General features: G+C 43.3%; 1 protein-coding gene across 1 annotated transcript in view; it reads right to left on the bottom strand.

Moving 5' to 3' along the window:
• The window catches only part of LOC139019558 (nephrocystin-1-like), a 94,860-nt gene that overhangs the window by 73,925 nt on the left and 5,836 nt on the right, over nucleotides 1-15,099 (bottom strand). The window contains exons 3-5 of the mRNA XM_070428560.1: nucleotides 9,584-9,644; nucleotides 9,005-9,129; nucleotides 6,164-6,398 (exon numbers count right to left, since the gene is read on the bottom strand). Of these exons, the coding sequence (XP_070284661.1) occupies nucleotides 6,164-6,398; nucleotides 9,005-9,129; nucleotides 9,584-9,644 (421 nt within the window). The remainder of the gene's footprint in view (nucleotides 1-6,163; nucleotides 6,399-9,004; nucleotides 9,130-9,583; nucleotides 9,645-15,099) is intronic.

The following is a 15,099-nucleotide window of genomic DNA, read 5'->3' as shown; positions in this document are numbered from 1 at the left end:
GACACAAAATAAATATTCAGAAATCAGTTGTATTTTTATACACCAACCAGAGGCCCAGTGTACAAAAATCATGCACTGCGGGGGTCCCTGGCCTGTGCCCTCTTGCAGTCTGGGACCCCTTCCGGATGTCCGCCTGCTGGCTTAAGCCCGGTCCCTGTGGGAATCGGGCTTAAGCCAGCAGTCGGACATCCCTCTCACAGTCCGGGATCCCTCACTCCTTACCACCCACCTGCTTGCTGCTCCTTACTGCTCGCTCACTGCTCCTTCCTTAGTGCTGCCATGGAGGTGGGAGAGGCTCCTGCCACCACTGCTGCACTCGCCTGCCTGAGCCCGGCTTCTGGCTAAGCAGCGCTGTGGGAGTGCACTGACCACCAGGGGGCAGCTCCTGCACTGAGCATCTGCCCCCTGGTGGTCAGTGCGCATCATAGTGATTGGTCATTCCACCGTTCGGTCAATTTGCATATTACCCTTTTATTATATACGAGTAGAGACCCCGCTGGGCTTTTTTATATAGATAGATAGATAGATCGATAGATAGATAGATAAGATAATGAACTATAAGAAAGGGCAACTAAGAAAATAATCCCATTTACAATTGCATCCAAAAATAAATAAATAACTAGAAATAGCCCTAGCTGGTTTGGCTCAGTGGGTAAAGCGTCGACCTGCAGACTGAAGGGTGACAGGTTCGATTCCAATCAAGGGCACATGCCTGGGTTGTAGGCTTGATCCCCAGTGTGGGGCGTGCAGAAGGCAGCCAATTAATGATTCTTTCTCATCATTGATGCTTCTATCTCTCCCTCTCCCTCTTCCTTCCTCTCTGAAATCAATAAAAATATGTTAAAAAAATTAAAATAACTAGAAATAAACTTAACAAAGGAGGTAAAAGACCAGTACTCAGGAAATTATTAGAAACTGAAGAAGATACAAATAAATGGAAGCATATATTGTGCTCATAGATAGGAAGAATTAATATTGTTAAAATGTCCATACTACCCAAAGCAATCTGTAGATTCAATGCAATCCCCATCAAAATACCAATGGTGTTTTCCACAGAACCAGAACAAATAATCCCAAAATTTATTTGGAACCACAAAAGACCCCAAATACCCACAGCAATCTCAAGGAGGGGGGCGGAAACAAAGTCAGAGATACCTGATATCAAACTATAATACAAGAAAGAACAAATTTTTTAAAAAAGAAAACACATTAAAAGAAACTATCCTACAAGGCTATATTAATAAAAAATAACATGGGCCTGGCCCTGACCGGTTTGGCTCAGGGGATAGAGTGTCGGCCAACGGACTGAAAGGTCCTAGGTTCGATTCCGGTCAAGGGCATGTACCTGGGTTGCGGGCACATCCCCAGTAGGGGGTGTGCAGGAGGCAGCTGGTCGATGTTTCTCTCTCATCGATGTTTCTAACTCTCTATCCCTGTCCCTTCCTCTCTGTAAAAAATCAATAAAATATATTTTAAAAAAAAAATAACATGGGCCTGGCTGGCATGGCTCAGTGGTTGAGCATCAACCTAGGAACAAGGAGGTCACGGTTCAATTCCAATCAGGGCACATGCCTGGGTTCCAGCTTGATCCCCAGTGTGAGGCATGCAGGAGGCAGTCAATCAATGATTCTCTCTCATCATTGATGCATCTATCTCTCTCGTCCTCTCCTTTCCTCTCTGAAATCAATAAAAATATATTTTTTAAATAATAATAATAAGTACAAGAGAATATTTTTTTAAAAAAAGACTTAAATGTTAGACTCAAAACCATAAAAATTCTAGAAGAAAACATAGGCAGTAAAATCTTGGACATTTCTCAGAGTGATATTTTTTCTGATATATTGCCTCAAGCAATGAAAAAATAAATAAATAAATAAACAAACAAACAAATGGGACTACATCAAATTAAAAAGGTTTTGTGCAGAAAAGAAAACCATGCACAAAATGAAAAGACAACCCACTGGCCCTAACCGGTTTGGCTCAGTGGATAGAGCGTCGGCCTGCAGACTGAAGGGTCCCAGGTTCAATTCTGGTCAAGGGCATGTACCTTGGTTGTGGGCACATCCCCAGTAGGGGGTGTGCAAGAGGCAGCTGATCGATGTTTCTCTCTCATCGATGTTTTTAACTCCTATCCCTCTCCCTTCCTCTCTGTAAAAGATCAATAAAATATATATTTTTTAAAAAAGACAACCCACTGAAGGAGAACATATTTGCCCATACATCTGATAAGGGATTAATATCCAAAATTTATAAAGAACTTATGAAAATCAATACCAAAAAACAATCCAATTAAGAAATGGGCAGGCCAAAACCGGTTTGGCTCAGTGGATAGAGCGTCGGCCTGCGGACTGAAAGGTCCCAGGTTCGATTCCGGTCAAGGGCATGTACCTTGGTTGCGGGCACATCCCCAGTGGGAGATGTGCAGGAGGCAGCTGATCGATGTTTCTAACTCTCTATCTCTCTCCCTTCCTCTCTGCAAAAAATCAATAAAATATATTTAAAAAAAAAAAAAAAAAGAAATGGGAAGAAGGAGAAACCAAGATGGCGGCATAGGTAAACACCGGAAATTGCTGCCTCCCACAAAAAATTCAAAAATACAACTAAAAGACAAAATGGACATCATCCAGAACTACAGGAAGGCTGGCTGAGTGGAAATTCTACAACTAGAAGAGAAAAGCACACTGAGACTCAGAGAAGCTGCGAAGGCGGAGTGCAGAGGTACGGAGGCGCACGCAGCAAGGGCTAGCGACTGAGGATGCAGCTGTCTTTTTGAATCGGGAGGGAGTCACAAGCCCCCGACTGCTCTGAACTCCAGTTCCGGGTGAGTCTCTGGGGACCCAGACTCGTGGGGGGAGAGACTGGACGGTCTGGCAGCGGGCAGAACTCAGAACTCAGGGGTGGCTTTCTCTCAGAGGTGCTTGCAGCAATTACCAGGACACTGAGACTCGGGGCCCCTTAGGGCAGGGCTGAGGATCAGCCATAGCTGCTTGCTCTGCCCTGCTGATCCCCTGAGACCCCGCCCCACCCAAGCTGTGGCAGAGGCTTTTGCATATGAAAGGCCTGGCCTTTTACAATCTGAAAATTACCTAACAAACTGCAGCTGGGCCAGACAGACCCAGAACTTCCAAGAGAAGGCTCAAGGCCCCACAGCAGCTTGCATTGCTTCACAGCTGGGCCTCATCTGGGCACCTCCAAACCCCCAAAAAGGAAGAGGAATCTGCAGATCTCTTTGTAGCTCCTGCTGGGTAGCCTCAGGCAGAGGCTAAATTAGCACCTCCTTAGATCCAAGAACCAGTGTACCATCCAGATTACAACTCCTCAGATCCATAAGGGACACACTCAGGGGGCAGACGCAGTGAGCACTAAAGCCCCACTGAAGCAAGTCTTGCCCCATAAGGGTGTCTTCAGCACAGAAATTCTCCCACTGTAGACACAGCTGATTCTCACAGCCAATTGGCCTGGAGGGCAATTCCTCCCAATGATACCTACAACAATCAAGGCTTAACTACAACAAGACTGTGCACAAAGCTCACAAAGGGGTGCACCAAGAGTGTCCACCTCAGGTAATTGGGGAGGCTGAGTCACTGGGCCCTATAGGACACCTAGCACACAAAGCCACTCTACCAACACAGGGAAGCATAAAAAATGCGGAGACAAGGAAACAGGGCACACATGACAGAAATGGAGGAAAGCAAACTACTGGATATAGAGTTCAAAACCACACTTTTAAGGTTTTTCAAGAATCTTCTAGAAACTGCCAATTAACTTAATGAGACCCTCAAGAAATCTAGTGAGACCCTCAAGGTTGTGATAAAGGACCAACTAGAAATTAAGCATACACTGACTGAAATAAAGGATATTATGCAGAGTTCCAACAGTAGACTAGAGGATCTCAAGAATCCAGTCAAAGATTTGAAATACGAAGAAGCAAAAAACACCCAACCGGAAAAGCAAAATGAAAAAAGAATCCAAAAATACGAAGATAGTGTAAGGAGCCTCTGGGACAACTTCAAGCACACCAACATCAGAATTATAGGGGTGCCAGAAGAAGAGAGAGAGCAAGATATTGAAAACCTATTTGAAGAAATAATGACAGAAAACTTCCCCTACCTGGTGAAAGAAATAGACTTACAAGTCCAGGAAGCGCAGAGAACCCCAAACAAAAGGAATCCAAAGAGGACCACACCAAGACACATCATAATTAAAATGCCAAGAGCAAAAGACAAAGAGAGAATCTTAAAAGCAGCAAGAGAAAGACAGTCAGTTACCTACAAGGGAGTACCCATACGACTGTTCTTAAAAGCAGCAAGAGAAAGACAGTCAGTTACCTACAAGGGAGTACCCATACGACTGTCAGCTGATTTCTCAACAGAAACTTTGCAGGCCAGAAGGGAGTGGCAAGAAATATTCAAAGTGATGAATGCCAAGAACCTACAACCTAGATTACTTTACCCAGCAAAGCTATCATTCAGAATTGAAGATCAGATAAAGAGCTTCACAGATAAGGAAAAGCTAAAGGAGTTCATCACCACCAAACCAGTATTATATGAAATGCTGAAAGGTATCCTTTAAGAAGAGGAAGAAGAAGAAAAGGGTAAAGATACAAATTATGAACAACAAATACACATCTATCAACAAGTGAATCTAAAAATCAAGTGAATAAATAATCTGATGAACAGAATAAAGTGGTGATTATAATAGAATCAGGGGCATAGAAAGGGAGTGGACTGACTATTCTTGGGGGGGAAAAGGGTGTGGGAGATGTGGGAAGAGACTGGACAATAATCGTGTACCTGTGGATGAGGACAGTGGGTGGGGAGTGAGGGCGGAGGGTGGGGTGGGAACCGGGTGGAGGGGAGCTATGGGGGGAAAAAAGAGGAACAACTGTAATAATCTGAACAATAAAGATTTAATTTTTTTAAAAAAAGAAATGGGCAAAGGACCTGAATAGACAATTCTCCAAAAAGGACACACAGATGGCCAATAGACATATGCAAAGATGCTCAATGTCACTAATCATCAAAGAGATGCAAATTAAAACCACAATGCAAATTAAAACCTCACACTTATCTGAATGGCTAACATCAATAAAACAACAAACAAGAGTTGGTGAGGATGTGGAGAAAAGGGAACCCTTGTGTACTGCTGGTGGGAATTCAGAATGGAAAACAGTATGGAGTTTCCTCAAAAAATAAAAATGGAACTACCTTTTGACCCAGCCATTCCCCTTCTGGGTATATAGCCAAAGAAACCCAGAGCACTAATTTAAAAGAATATATGAACACCTATTTCACTGTAGCATTATTTACAAGAGCCAAAATATGGAAGTGCCCCAAGTACCCATCAATAGATGAGTGGATAAAAAAGCTAGAGTACATATATACAATGGAATATTACTCAGCCATAAAAAAGAACAAAATCTTACCATTTGCAACAGCATGGATAGACATAGAGGGCATTGTACTAAGTAAAATAAATCAGTCAGAGAAAGAAAAACACTTTATAGATTCCACATAGATTCCATATAGAGTCCACATATATACTTCCATACATATGGAATCTAAAGAACAAAATAAATAAACAAACAAAATTGAAACAGACTCATAGACACAGAGAACAGACTGATGGTTGCCAGAGGGGAGAGGATTCAGGGTACTGGGTGAAAAGAGTGAAATGGGATTAAGAAGTACAAAGTAATCATTACAAAATAGTCATGGATGTAAAGCACAACATAGGGAACATAGGCAATAATATTTTAATAACTATGTACGGTGCCAGGTAGGTACCTGAAATATCAGGTTGGCCACTTTGTAAAGGATACGATTGTCTGACCACTATGCTGTACATCTGAAACTAATATAAAAGAATACTGAATGTAAACTGCAATTGAAAAATTAAATTAACAAAAAGATAATAAATAAATAAAATAAATAGAAGAGTAACATTGCTCTTTTACCATTTTAGTACCATGTAACTTTGATAACAATTTCATATAGACTACTGCTTATTAAATCATAATTATTACTTATTTTATTTAAATGGATTGAGCATTCAAAAACTTAGTATCAGGAATATATAACACAGGTACCCGGATAGAACCTCCTTATCCTGTTAGGTATGCAAATTGGTCCTGAGTTTAGGTTCCAGGCTTGTTTCTACCTGCCTTAAATGTAAGGTCCCCAGCCTGCTGAGCAATAAAATCTCCAACAGCAATGCATTCTTCATCTGTTGCCTGCCGCTGAGATTCATTTTCCTGTTTCTCTTCCTCTTCCTCTTCCTCTTCTGTTTCTTCTTCCTCCCCACTACTTTCTTCACTTTCTTCTTTGTCATCATCGTTGTCTTCTTCATCTTCTTCAGCAAAATCATTATCTTCCTCTCTTTCAGTAAATGCCTCAATTCTGCAAAAAAATAATTCTATGACAAGGATCACTTGAAATAGTACTTAAGAACAGATGAAGTATGAGTGTAACTTCTCTACATAGAAGAACTGGCCATATTTGAAACTAGCAAATAAAGCAAATAAGGAAAAAGCATGGCTAATGGTTTCTACCATCCAGCTAGGAATATGGAACTTGAGGGACTTCGTGGTGAAGGAGTTATATAGCAGGAAGGCAAGTGACAGGGAGAGCATGCGCAGGACTAGAGGCCAAGAGACGTGCACTCTGGTCATGGACTCATCTACCCAGCAAACTGCTTGAGCATCAGCACACAGTGCTTAGAGCACGGGCTCCGAGTTTAAATTCTGGCTCTACTCCTGCTTGCTGAGGAATAACTGTGATTTACAGGCAGTAAATCATAAGCTCCTCATTCCTCATTGATAAAGTGGAGATAATAACAGCACTTGCTTCATGAGTTACCAACTCGCAGTGTTTGGAACAGCGCCTGCCCACAGCACGCTTGTAATAAAGGTCAGCGCGGACGACGCTGGTCCGTGTCAGACACGGTGGCTACACAGGTGAGCCAGGCTCAATTCTCCGTCCCCAAGGGGCATCTAGAAAATGGATAATTACTCCAGAGCTCAATAGGTACTAGCCTGGAGACACACGGGATGCTAAGGAAACACAAGAGGGACACCTAACCTAGACCGCATGGGTGCGGATCAGGAAACACTCAGAAATAGGTCTTGAGAGATGAGTTGGAGTTAATCAGGTAAAAGGAAGTAGCAAGGAGGGGGAGGAAGGGAGAAAGGAGGCTCAAGATCAGGAAACCTCAAGTAGGTCACTAATGCAGGACAGGCTTGGAGAAATGCGAGAGGTGAGGCTGCGAAGAGGTGAGCAGAAGGCATCCAGGTGAGCATCATGCAAAGATGTAAAGTCCCTAAGATGAAGTGAGAGGGCAGGATCTGCTCCGCACTTTAGAAAGATGGCTACACATGGGGGACAGACTGGAGGAAGGGCTAAAGGAAAGATGGCTGTGAAGAGTGACACAGGGCCACAGTATGGACTAAGAAAACAGGATTAAGGAGGAAGAGAAAGACTTTGGAAAGATGTGCAGGAGGTAAAATGGAAGGTGAGGGAAGAGAGAGGAGTTCAAATAATACTGGCTGGGATAAGTCACTAAATCTCTGAGCGTTGCTTATTCATTCAACATTCAGCAAAGCCATCAAATGTTTACAGGACACCTACTGCGTGACAGACACTGTGTGCTTGGGAGACTCCTACAGCTCACGTTGTAGAAGCTTACCTTTAAAGTGGTCGTGTTTAGGATTTCATTTTATTGTTTATGTTGGTTTTCTTGGCTACTTCTTTCCCTTATTTAGTAGTGATTGCTCTAGGTTTTACAATATGCATCCCTAACTTATCATAGTCTAACCTGAATTAATATTACATTTCACCCAAACTGAAAGACCTTTAAGATGATATCATCCCATGTGCCCTTTTAGCTACTCCTGTGCCTCTGTTGTCACATATTGACTTCTGCATAGAGTTGATCCTTACTACTTGCAGATTCCGTATTTGTAAATTCACCTACTTGCTAAAATGTATCTGGTAACCCCCAATCAACACTTGCAGTGCTTCTGTGTTCTTGCACAGATGAGTGCAAAGCAGCAAAAAATTCAAGTTGCCCGATGCACACACTCACAGCAGAGGTTGAACAAGGCGACACCCTGCCTTCTCTTTTCGGCTCTTGGACTGAAAACAAGTGTCCTTTTTACAGTCTATTTAGTACCAGGAATTTCGCATTTTTGTGCTTTTTGTTGGCAATTCTGTCATTTAAAGTGGCCCCAAACATACTGCTGAAGTGCTGTGTAGTATTCATACGAAGACTGCAGCAGAAAGTGTCAGGTCCCATGGGAGAGGGAAAGAAGGGAAGTCACAATTTTGCCCTCAGGTGATTTATCATCTAGTTGGGGAACAAAGTCGAGATCTGAAAAGCTAAATAAACAGATGTGTGAAAATGTATGAAAATAAAGATGCTGCCTTTAATGTCAATGTTCATATGTAAAAAAAAAATTATTTGGATCATCTGCTTGCATACGCTCTCCTTTCATAACTATTCTTTGAAAGCTGGAGGCACAAACATGCCCTGCTTCCTACTGGAGGGCGGTAACAGCCTTTGCAAAGTGGAAGGAACCTGATGGTCTGAACAAGCGCAATTTGTGGGAAGCAGAAAGGAACACATCAACTATTCCAAGTCCTCCAATGCTGTTCCCTTATCTTTATGCTGTATCCTGGGAAAATGCTAAGGATGGAGGTGCAAGGACTCTAGAACTCCCACCGATTTCCAGTCCTGAGAAGGACAAAGTAGCTGGTACTGAACTTAACCCTCAAACCAGAAACAGCTCTAAAATCTGGACAAATACACAACACGGCTGTTTGACTCACTGAACATCAACCAAGCAGGACTGCGGTCTTCTGCATGACTCCTGGGCTCTCACACTGTCTACTGTGCCCTGTGACCTGCTACGGCCACTTGTTTATAGCTGTACTGTTGTGTCTGTATCCTGAGTGAAACGTTAAAACTGGTGGCCTCACATCTGAAAGAAGGAAGGGAAACGGCATACTCAGTTCTACTTTCTCTACTTATGGACACGGCAAGTTCCTGCAGTTGGTGGGTCAGGTTGTCCAAGAGACTGAGCTCCTCCTCCTTTTTCTGATGATAGTTTCCAACAGGTGCGGGTTCATCGGCCTGGAGAGAACATGAGTCCATTTCACTGAAAAATGTATTTGTTTTCTATTGTATTTACTTTAAAAAAAAGACAACTCCTATATGTGCTAGAAGATAAAGTAAATAGCAGTATGAGACTAAGCCTCCATTATGCAAATAAGATGAAAAGAAATGTAGATGGTTAGAATGTAAACCAAACGAAAAATTAAATTACTTGCTTCTTGTTGTGTTCCCTTCTAGGTCCTGCAGATGCTCTGCAGTGGGAAGGGCTACCTCCCAGGCAGATGGCTCTGTCATAAAGGCAGGCCCCTCCCAAGCGCCCCCTCCTGGGCAGTGAGCCAGGAAAGCTGCTCCACCTCTGGAGCCTGTTTCCACATCTGGGAAACGCGTCCGCAGGTTCTCAAATGGAGAGTCAGTCTGCATGGAAACATCTGTGAGACAGATGTTCTGGGATATGAGAGTCTGTAATACTTACTTTGCTTAATTTTTGAAGAGCATTTTTATTTTCGTCGATTGCCTGTTTTAATTGGATACACCTAAATTTTTAAAAAGAGAGAAAAATATATTGATTTTTCTATTGTCAAAACCAAAAAGTTATTCTATAAAGTCATACATAAGACTTTAAGCAGACAAGGCAGTTAGTGATTATATGGCTTATGTTTAAAAATACACATGTAGCCCGCTGGTGTGGCTCAGTGGTTGAATGTTGATCCATCAACCAGGAGATCCCGTTTCAGGCTCAATCCCCGGGGGGAGTGGAAAGGGGGACAAGCAGGAGGCAGCCAATTGATGATTCTCTCTCATCATTGATGTTTCTATCTCTCCCTCTCCCTTCCTCTCTCTGAAATTAATAACATTTTTTAAACTGTAGAAAACCTTATGTGAATAAGCAAATATGTCATAAATATTTTAAATAAATAAAAATACACATGTAAATAAAATGCACATGTAAATGCTTTCTCACCCATTAGCCTGGGATCCTCACAGCCCTGCTCTCAGGCACACAGATATGAAAACCAAAGCTCAGAAAGCTAAGTGACCCCGGGCTTCAGGGTCCTGCCTCTAAAATAAGGACAGCACCGGACTTGAAAATGCTTCTCCACCTACTCTAAAGCCCACAAGCCTAGGACCCAGCCAAGAGGACACTAAGAATGAGGATACGACTAACAGGTAGTGTGCACCAAGAGGGATGCTAACAGTTTACAGGCATCGCCTCATTCAACCCTTAGAGCCACCCTCCCTCCAGATGGAGAAAGTGAGGTTCTAAAACAGGGGTGGGCAAACTTTTTGACTCGAGGGCCACAATGGGTTCTTAAACTGGACCGGAGGGCCGGAACAAAAGCATGGATGGAGTGTTTGTGTGAACTAATATAAATTCAAAGTAAACATCATTACATAAAAGGGTACGGTCTTTTTTTTTTAGTTTTATTCATTTCAAACGGGCCGGATCTGGCCCGCGGGCCGTAGTTTGCCCACGGCTGTTCTAAAAGGTGAGCACAGCCTGTTAATGGGAGAGTAACCACATGGAGGCAGAGCTGAGGACCCCACAGCGGTCTCTTCCCATCACAGTACTCGTACCCTTAACCTTGGCCTGTCCATTCACCGAGGGTTTAGTTATTCCACAGACAGCTCATAGCATTTAGCTTAAGTCTTAGACATCCAAGTGAGAACTATAAATACAACCCAAAGTGGCTACAGCTGGGCTTGCTTTATATATTGGGGTGTTATTTGCATTATCGTGTATTATATAAATTAAATCATGTCCACAACATCTAAGCTATGAAGAGGGAAATCAGTCTCAGGGCAATCCAAGGTCTTTCTATTATGCAGGGAGAGAGTAAAGACACTGATTAAGTTCAGATTTAGTTAAGGCCCTTGTATAAGTCTTTGACTATTAAATAAGCCTGTTTATGTACAGAAAGCCTGACAGTTAGCTCCCCTTTCTCTTACCTCACCCCTCACTGCTCTCCGTCCTTACCAGGGCACTCTTCTCTAAAACAAGTTAATGAATGACCTGGGGAGACTTCTAGGTGCTAAAGAACTTCCTGTACACCAGGGTACAGCCCACCTACTCTACCACTGAGGGCTCCTCAGGCTAAAGGCTCACTCCCAGCCCCTGCAAATCCCTGCCCACACACAGAGAACTTCATTCTCATAAGGGAGTACCAGTAAGAAGGAGATCTAGACATACATCAGTAGAAAATCCAATAAGGCTCTCTAGACTAATCAACCTAGTCCCTCATCTATAATAATAAAAGCATAATATACTAATTATCCCGGACGTCCTTCTGGACAACCTTCTGGACGAAGCTGGGGCTGCAAGAAAAGCCCGGGTCCTGGGTGCCTGCCAGTGGCCGGAGGGAAGCCCAGATCCCAGATGCCAGAGGGAAGCCAGTGCCGGCAGCCGGGGGAAGGAAGGCCTATTCTTGCACGAATTTCATGCATCAGGCCTCTAGCTCTTAAATAAAAATGGATAACCCAAGGACCACCAGATGTAATAAAGAAAACCGGCAACATGGAAGATAAAATTTAAGACTCACCAACATTAAATAAAGACAACTCAGAGAACAGAAGAAAACTTTTAAAAAATCTCCTAATCATGAAAGTAGTAAGGAGATCATCTGAAAACAGGAGCATGATGTTATGGAAAAGAGCAAGAAAAAACACTTCTAAGTTGCCAATGTGTCTGTTAAAATCAAACATTCCATAGGAAGTTAAAGAAAAATCAAGAGCATCTCCCAGGCAAAAACAAAAAGACACAGAAACAAAAACTATATATTAATGGGGAGATAAGAGACCAAGAAAATAGTCCAGGAGGCTCCCTAACTCAAAGCTGTTTCAGGAAGAAAAAGACACACAAAAATAAAAAACTTATCCTATCTAATAATAGACAAACATGGTAATTAACTGTACCTCCGACACGCTTCCCATTGGCTAATCAGGGCGATATGCAAATTAACTGCCAAACAAGATGGTGGCCGGCAGCCAGGCAGCTGAAGCAAACAGGAGGCTTGCTTGCTCCAGTGATGGAGGAAGCCAAGGTTCCCTGCCTGCCGCCGCCCAGCTATGAGCTGCACTCTAAGCAACTATGTTGCAATTTTAGAAGCTAAACAATCCCCAGAAACCTGTTTTCAGCCAGCCGGGCCTCAGAGCTGGAGTTGCAACAGTGTTTCAATTATAGAAGCTAAACAAAGCCCAGATACCTGCTTTCAGCAGCCGAGGCCTCAGATCTGGAGCCGAGCCTCGGAGCTAAAGCCGGCTCTCAGCTCCAGTGACAGCCACAGAAGGTAAATAAATCCCAGAATAAAAATTAAAAAAGGAGAGGTTAGGAGCTTCAGTTACCTGCCAGCCTGAAAACGGCCCTCAGCCCCTCACTCAGACTGGCCAGGAACCCCAGTGGGGGCCCCCACCATGAAGGGGGTGTGACCAGCTGCAAACAGCCATCATCCCCTCATCCAGGCTGGCCAGGCACCCAAGCGGGACCCCCACCCTGATCCGGGACACCCTTCAGGGCAAACCAGCCGGCCCCCACCCGTGCACCAGGCCTCTATCCTATATAGTAAAAGAGTAATATGCAAACTGACCCTAACAGCAGAAAGACTGGGAATGACTGGTCACTATGACACACACTGACCACCAGGGGGCAGACGCTCGATGCAGGAGCTGCCCTCTGGTGGTCAGGGTGCTCTCACATGGGAGGAGCTCTGCTCAGCCAGAAGCCAGGCTGATGGCTGCCAGTACAGTGGTGGTGGTGGGAGCCTCTCCTGCCTCCTCAGCAGCGCTAAGGATGTCCGACTGCAGTCTAGGCCTGCTCCCCGCTGGCAAGTGGACATCCCCCGAGGGCTGCTGGGCTGCCAGAGGGATGTCTGATTGCCATCTTAGGCCCAATCCCCCGGGGAGCGGGCCTAAGCCAGCAGGTGGTCATCCCCTGAGCGGTCCCAGACTGTGAGAGGGCACAGGCCGGGCTTAGGGACCCCCCCTCCCCACCCTCGAGTGCACAAATTTTTGTGCACGAGGCCTCTAGTCTTTTAATAAAAGAAAATCCCCTAGAGCTCATGAGAGACATGAGCTGTCAAACTGAAAAGATGCACTGGGCCCTGGCCAGGTGGCTCAGTAGGTTGGAGCATTGTCCCATGCACCAAAAGGCTGCCGGTTCAATTCCTGGTGAGGGCACATAACTAGGTTGGGGGTTCGATCCCTGGTTGGGGCACATACGGGAGGCAACCAATCGATGTTTCTCTCTCTTTCTCTCAAATCAGTTTTAAAAAAACATATTGTCATGTGAGGATTTTAAAAAATGTAAGACACAATGAATGTTGAGCAAGATAAAAACCACAAAGATATCGTGATAAAATTTCAAAACACCCAAGCTGAAGAGAGAAGCCCAACAGGTCAGTTAGAAAGGAATGGTCATCATCATATAGATCAATGGAATAGAATAGAGAACCCAGAAATCGGCCCGAACCAATATGCTCAATTAATATTTGACAAAGGAGGAAAAAACATACAATGGAGCCAAGATAGTCTCTTCAATAAATGGTGTTGGGAAAATTGGACAGATATATGCAAGAAAATGAAACTAGACCACCAACTTACACCATACACAAAAATAAACTCAAAATGGATAAAGGACTTAAATGTACGACAGGAAACCATAAAAATTCTAGAAGAATCCAAGGGCAACAAAATCTCAGACATATGCCGAAGCAATTTCTTCACTGATACAGCTCCTAGAGCAGTTGAAACTAAAGAGAAAATGAACAAATGGGACTACATCAAAATAAAAAGCTTCTGCACAACAAAAGAAACCATCAACAAAACAACAAGAAAACCCACTGCGTGGGAAAACATATTTGCCAACGTCATATCTAATAAGGGCCTAATCTCCAAAATTTATAGGGAACTCTTACAACTTAAGAAAAAGAAGATAAACAATCCAATCAAAAAATGGGCAAAGGATCTAAATAGACACCTTTCAAAAGAGGACATTCAGAAAGCCAAGAGACATATGAGAACATGCTCAAAGTCACTAATCATCCGAGAAATGCAAATCAAAACAACAATGAGGTACCATCTCACACCTGTCAGAATGGCTATCATCAACAAATCAACAAACAACAAGTGCTGGAGAGGATGTGGAGAAAAAGGAACACTTGTGCACTGCTGGTGGGAATGCAGACTGGTGCAGCCACTATGGAAGACAGTATGGAGTTTCCTCAAAAAACTGGAAATGGAACTCCCATTTGACCCTGTGATCCCACTTCTAGGAATTTATCCGAAGAAACCAGAAACACCAATCAGAAAGGATATATGCACCTATATGTTCATAGCAGCACAATTCACCATAGCTAAGATCTGGAAACAGCCTAAGTGCCCATCAGTAGATGAATGGATTAGAAAACTGTGGTACATCTACATGATGGAATACTATGCTGCTGTAAGAAAGAAGGTACTCTTACCATTTGCAACAGCATGGATGGAGCTGGAGAGCATTATGCTAAGTGAAATAAGCCAGTCAATGAAGGAAAAATACCACATGATCTCACTCATTCATGGATAATAGAGACCATTATAAACTTCTGAACAATAATAGATACAGAGGCAGAGCTGCCTCACACAGATTGTCAAACTGCAGCGGGAAGGCCGGGGAGGGTTGGGGGGCAGGAGGGAGGGGGTTAAGAGATCAACTGAAGGGCTTGTATGCATGCATATGAGCATAACCAATGGACATAAGACACTGGGGGGTAGGGGAAGCCGGGGTATTGTCAAGGGCGGGGGGGAAAAAAAGGACACATATGTAATACCCTTTGTAATGCTTTAAGCAAAAAAAAATAAAAATAAAAATATAAATAAATAAATAAAAAATAAAAATAAAAAAAATAAAAATAAAAATAAAATAAAAATAAAAAAAAAGAAAGGAATGGTCATCAAACTTAGCATCACTGGGTGTGAAGAAACCTGACAATGTCTTCAAATGTTTAAGTAGAAATT

This window comes from Myotis yumanensis, unplaced genomic scaffold (genome assembly GCF_028538775.1).
Source record: "Myotis yumanensis isolate MYYU_CA2020_CCGP unplaced genomic scaffold, mMyoYum1.0.hap1 SCAF_11, whole genome shotgun sequence".
NCBI lineage: Eukaryota > Metazoa > Chordata > Mammalia > Chiroptera > Vespertilionidae > Myotis > Myotis yumanensis.
The sequence above is the reverse complement of the archived record's forward strand: the minus strand, read 5'-3'. Positions and strand labels throughout refer to the sequence as shown.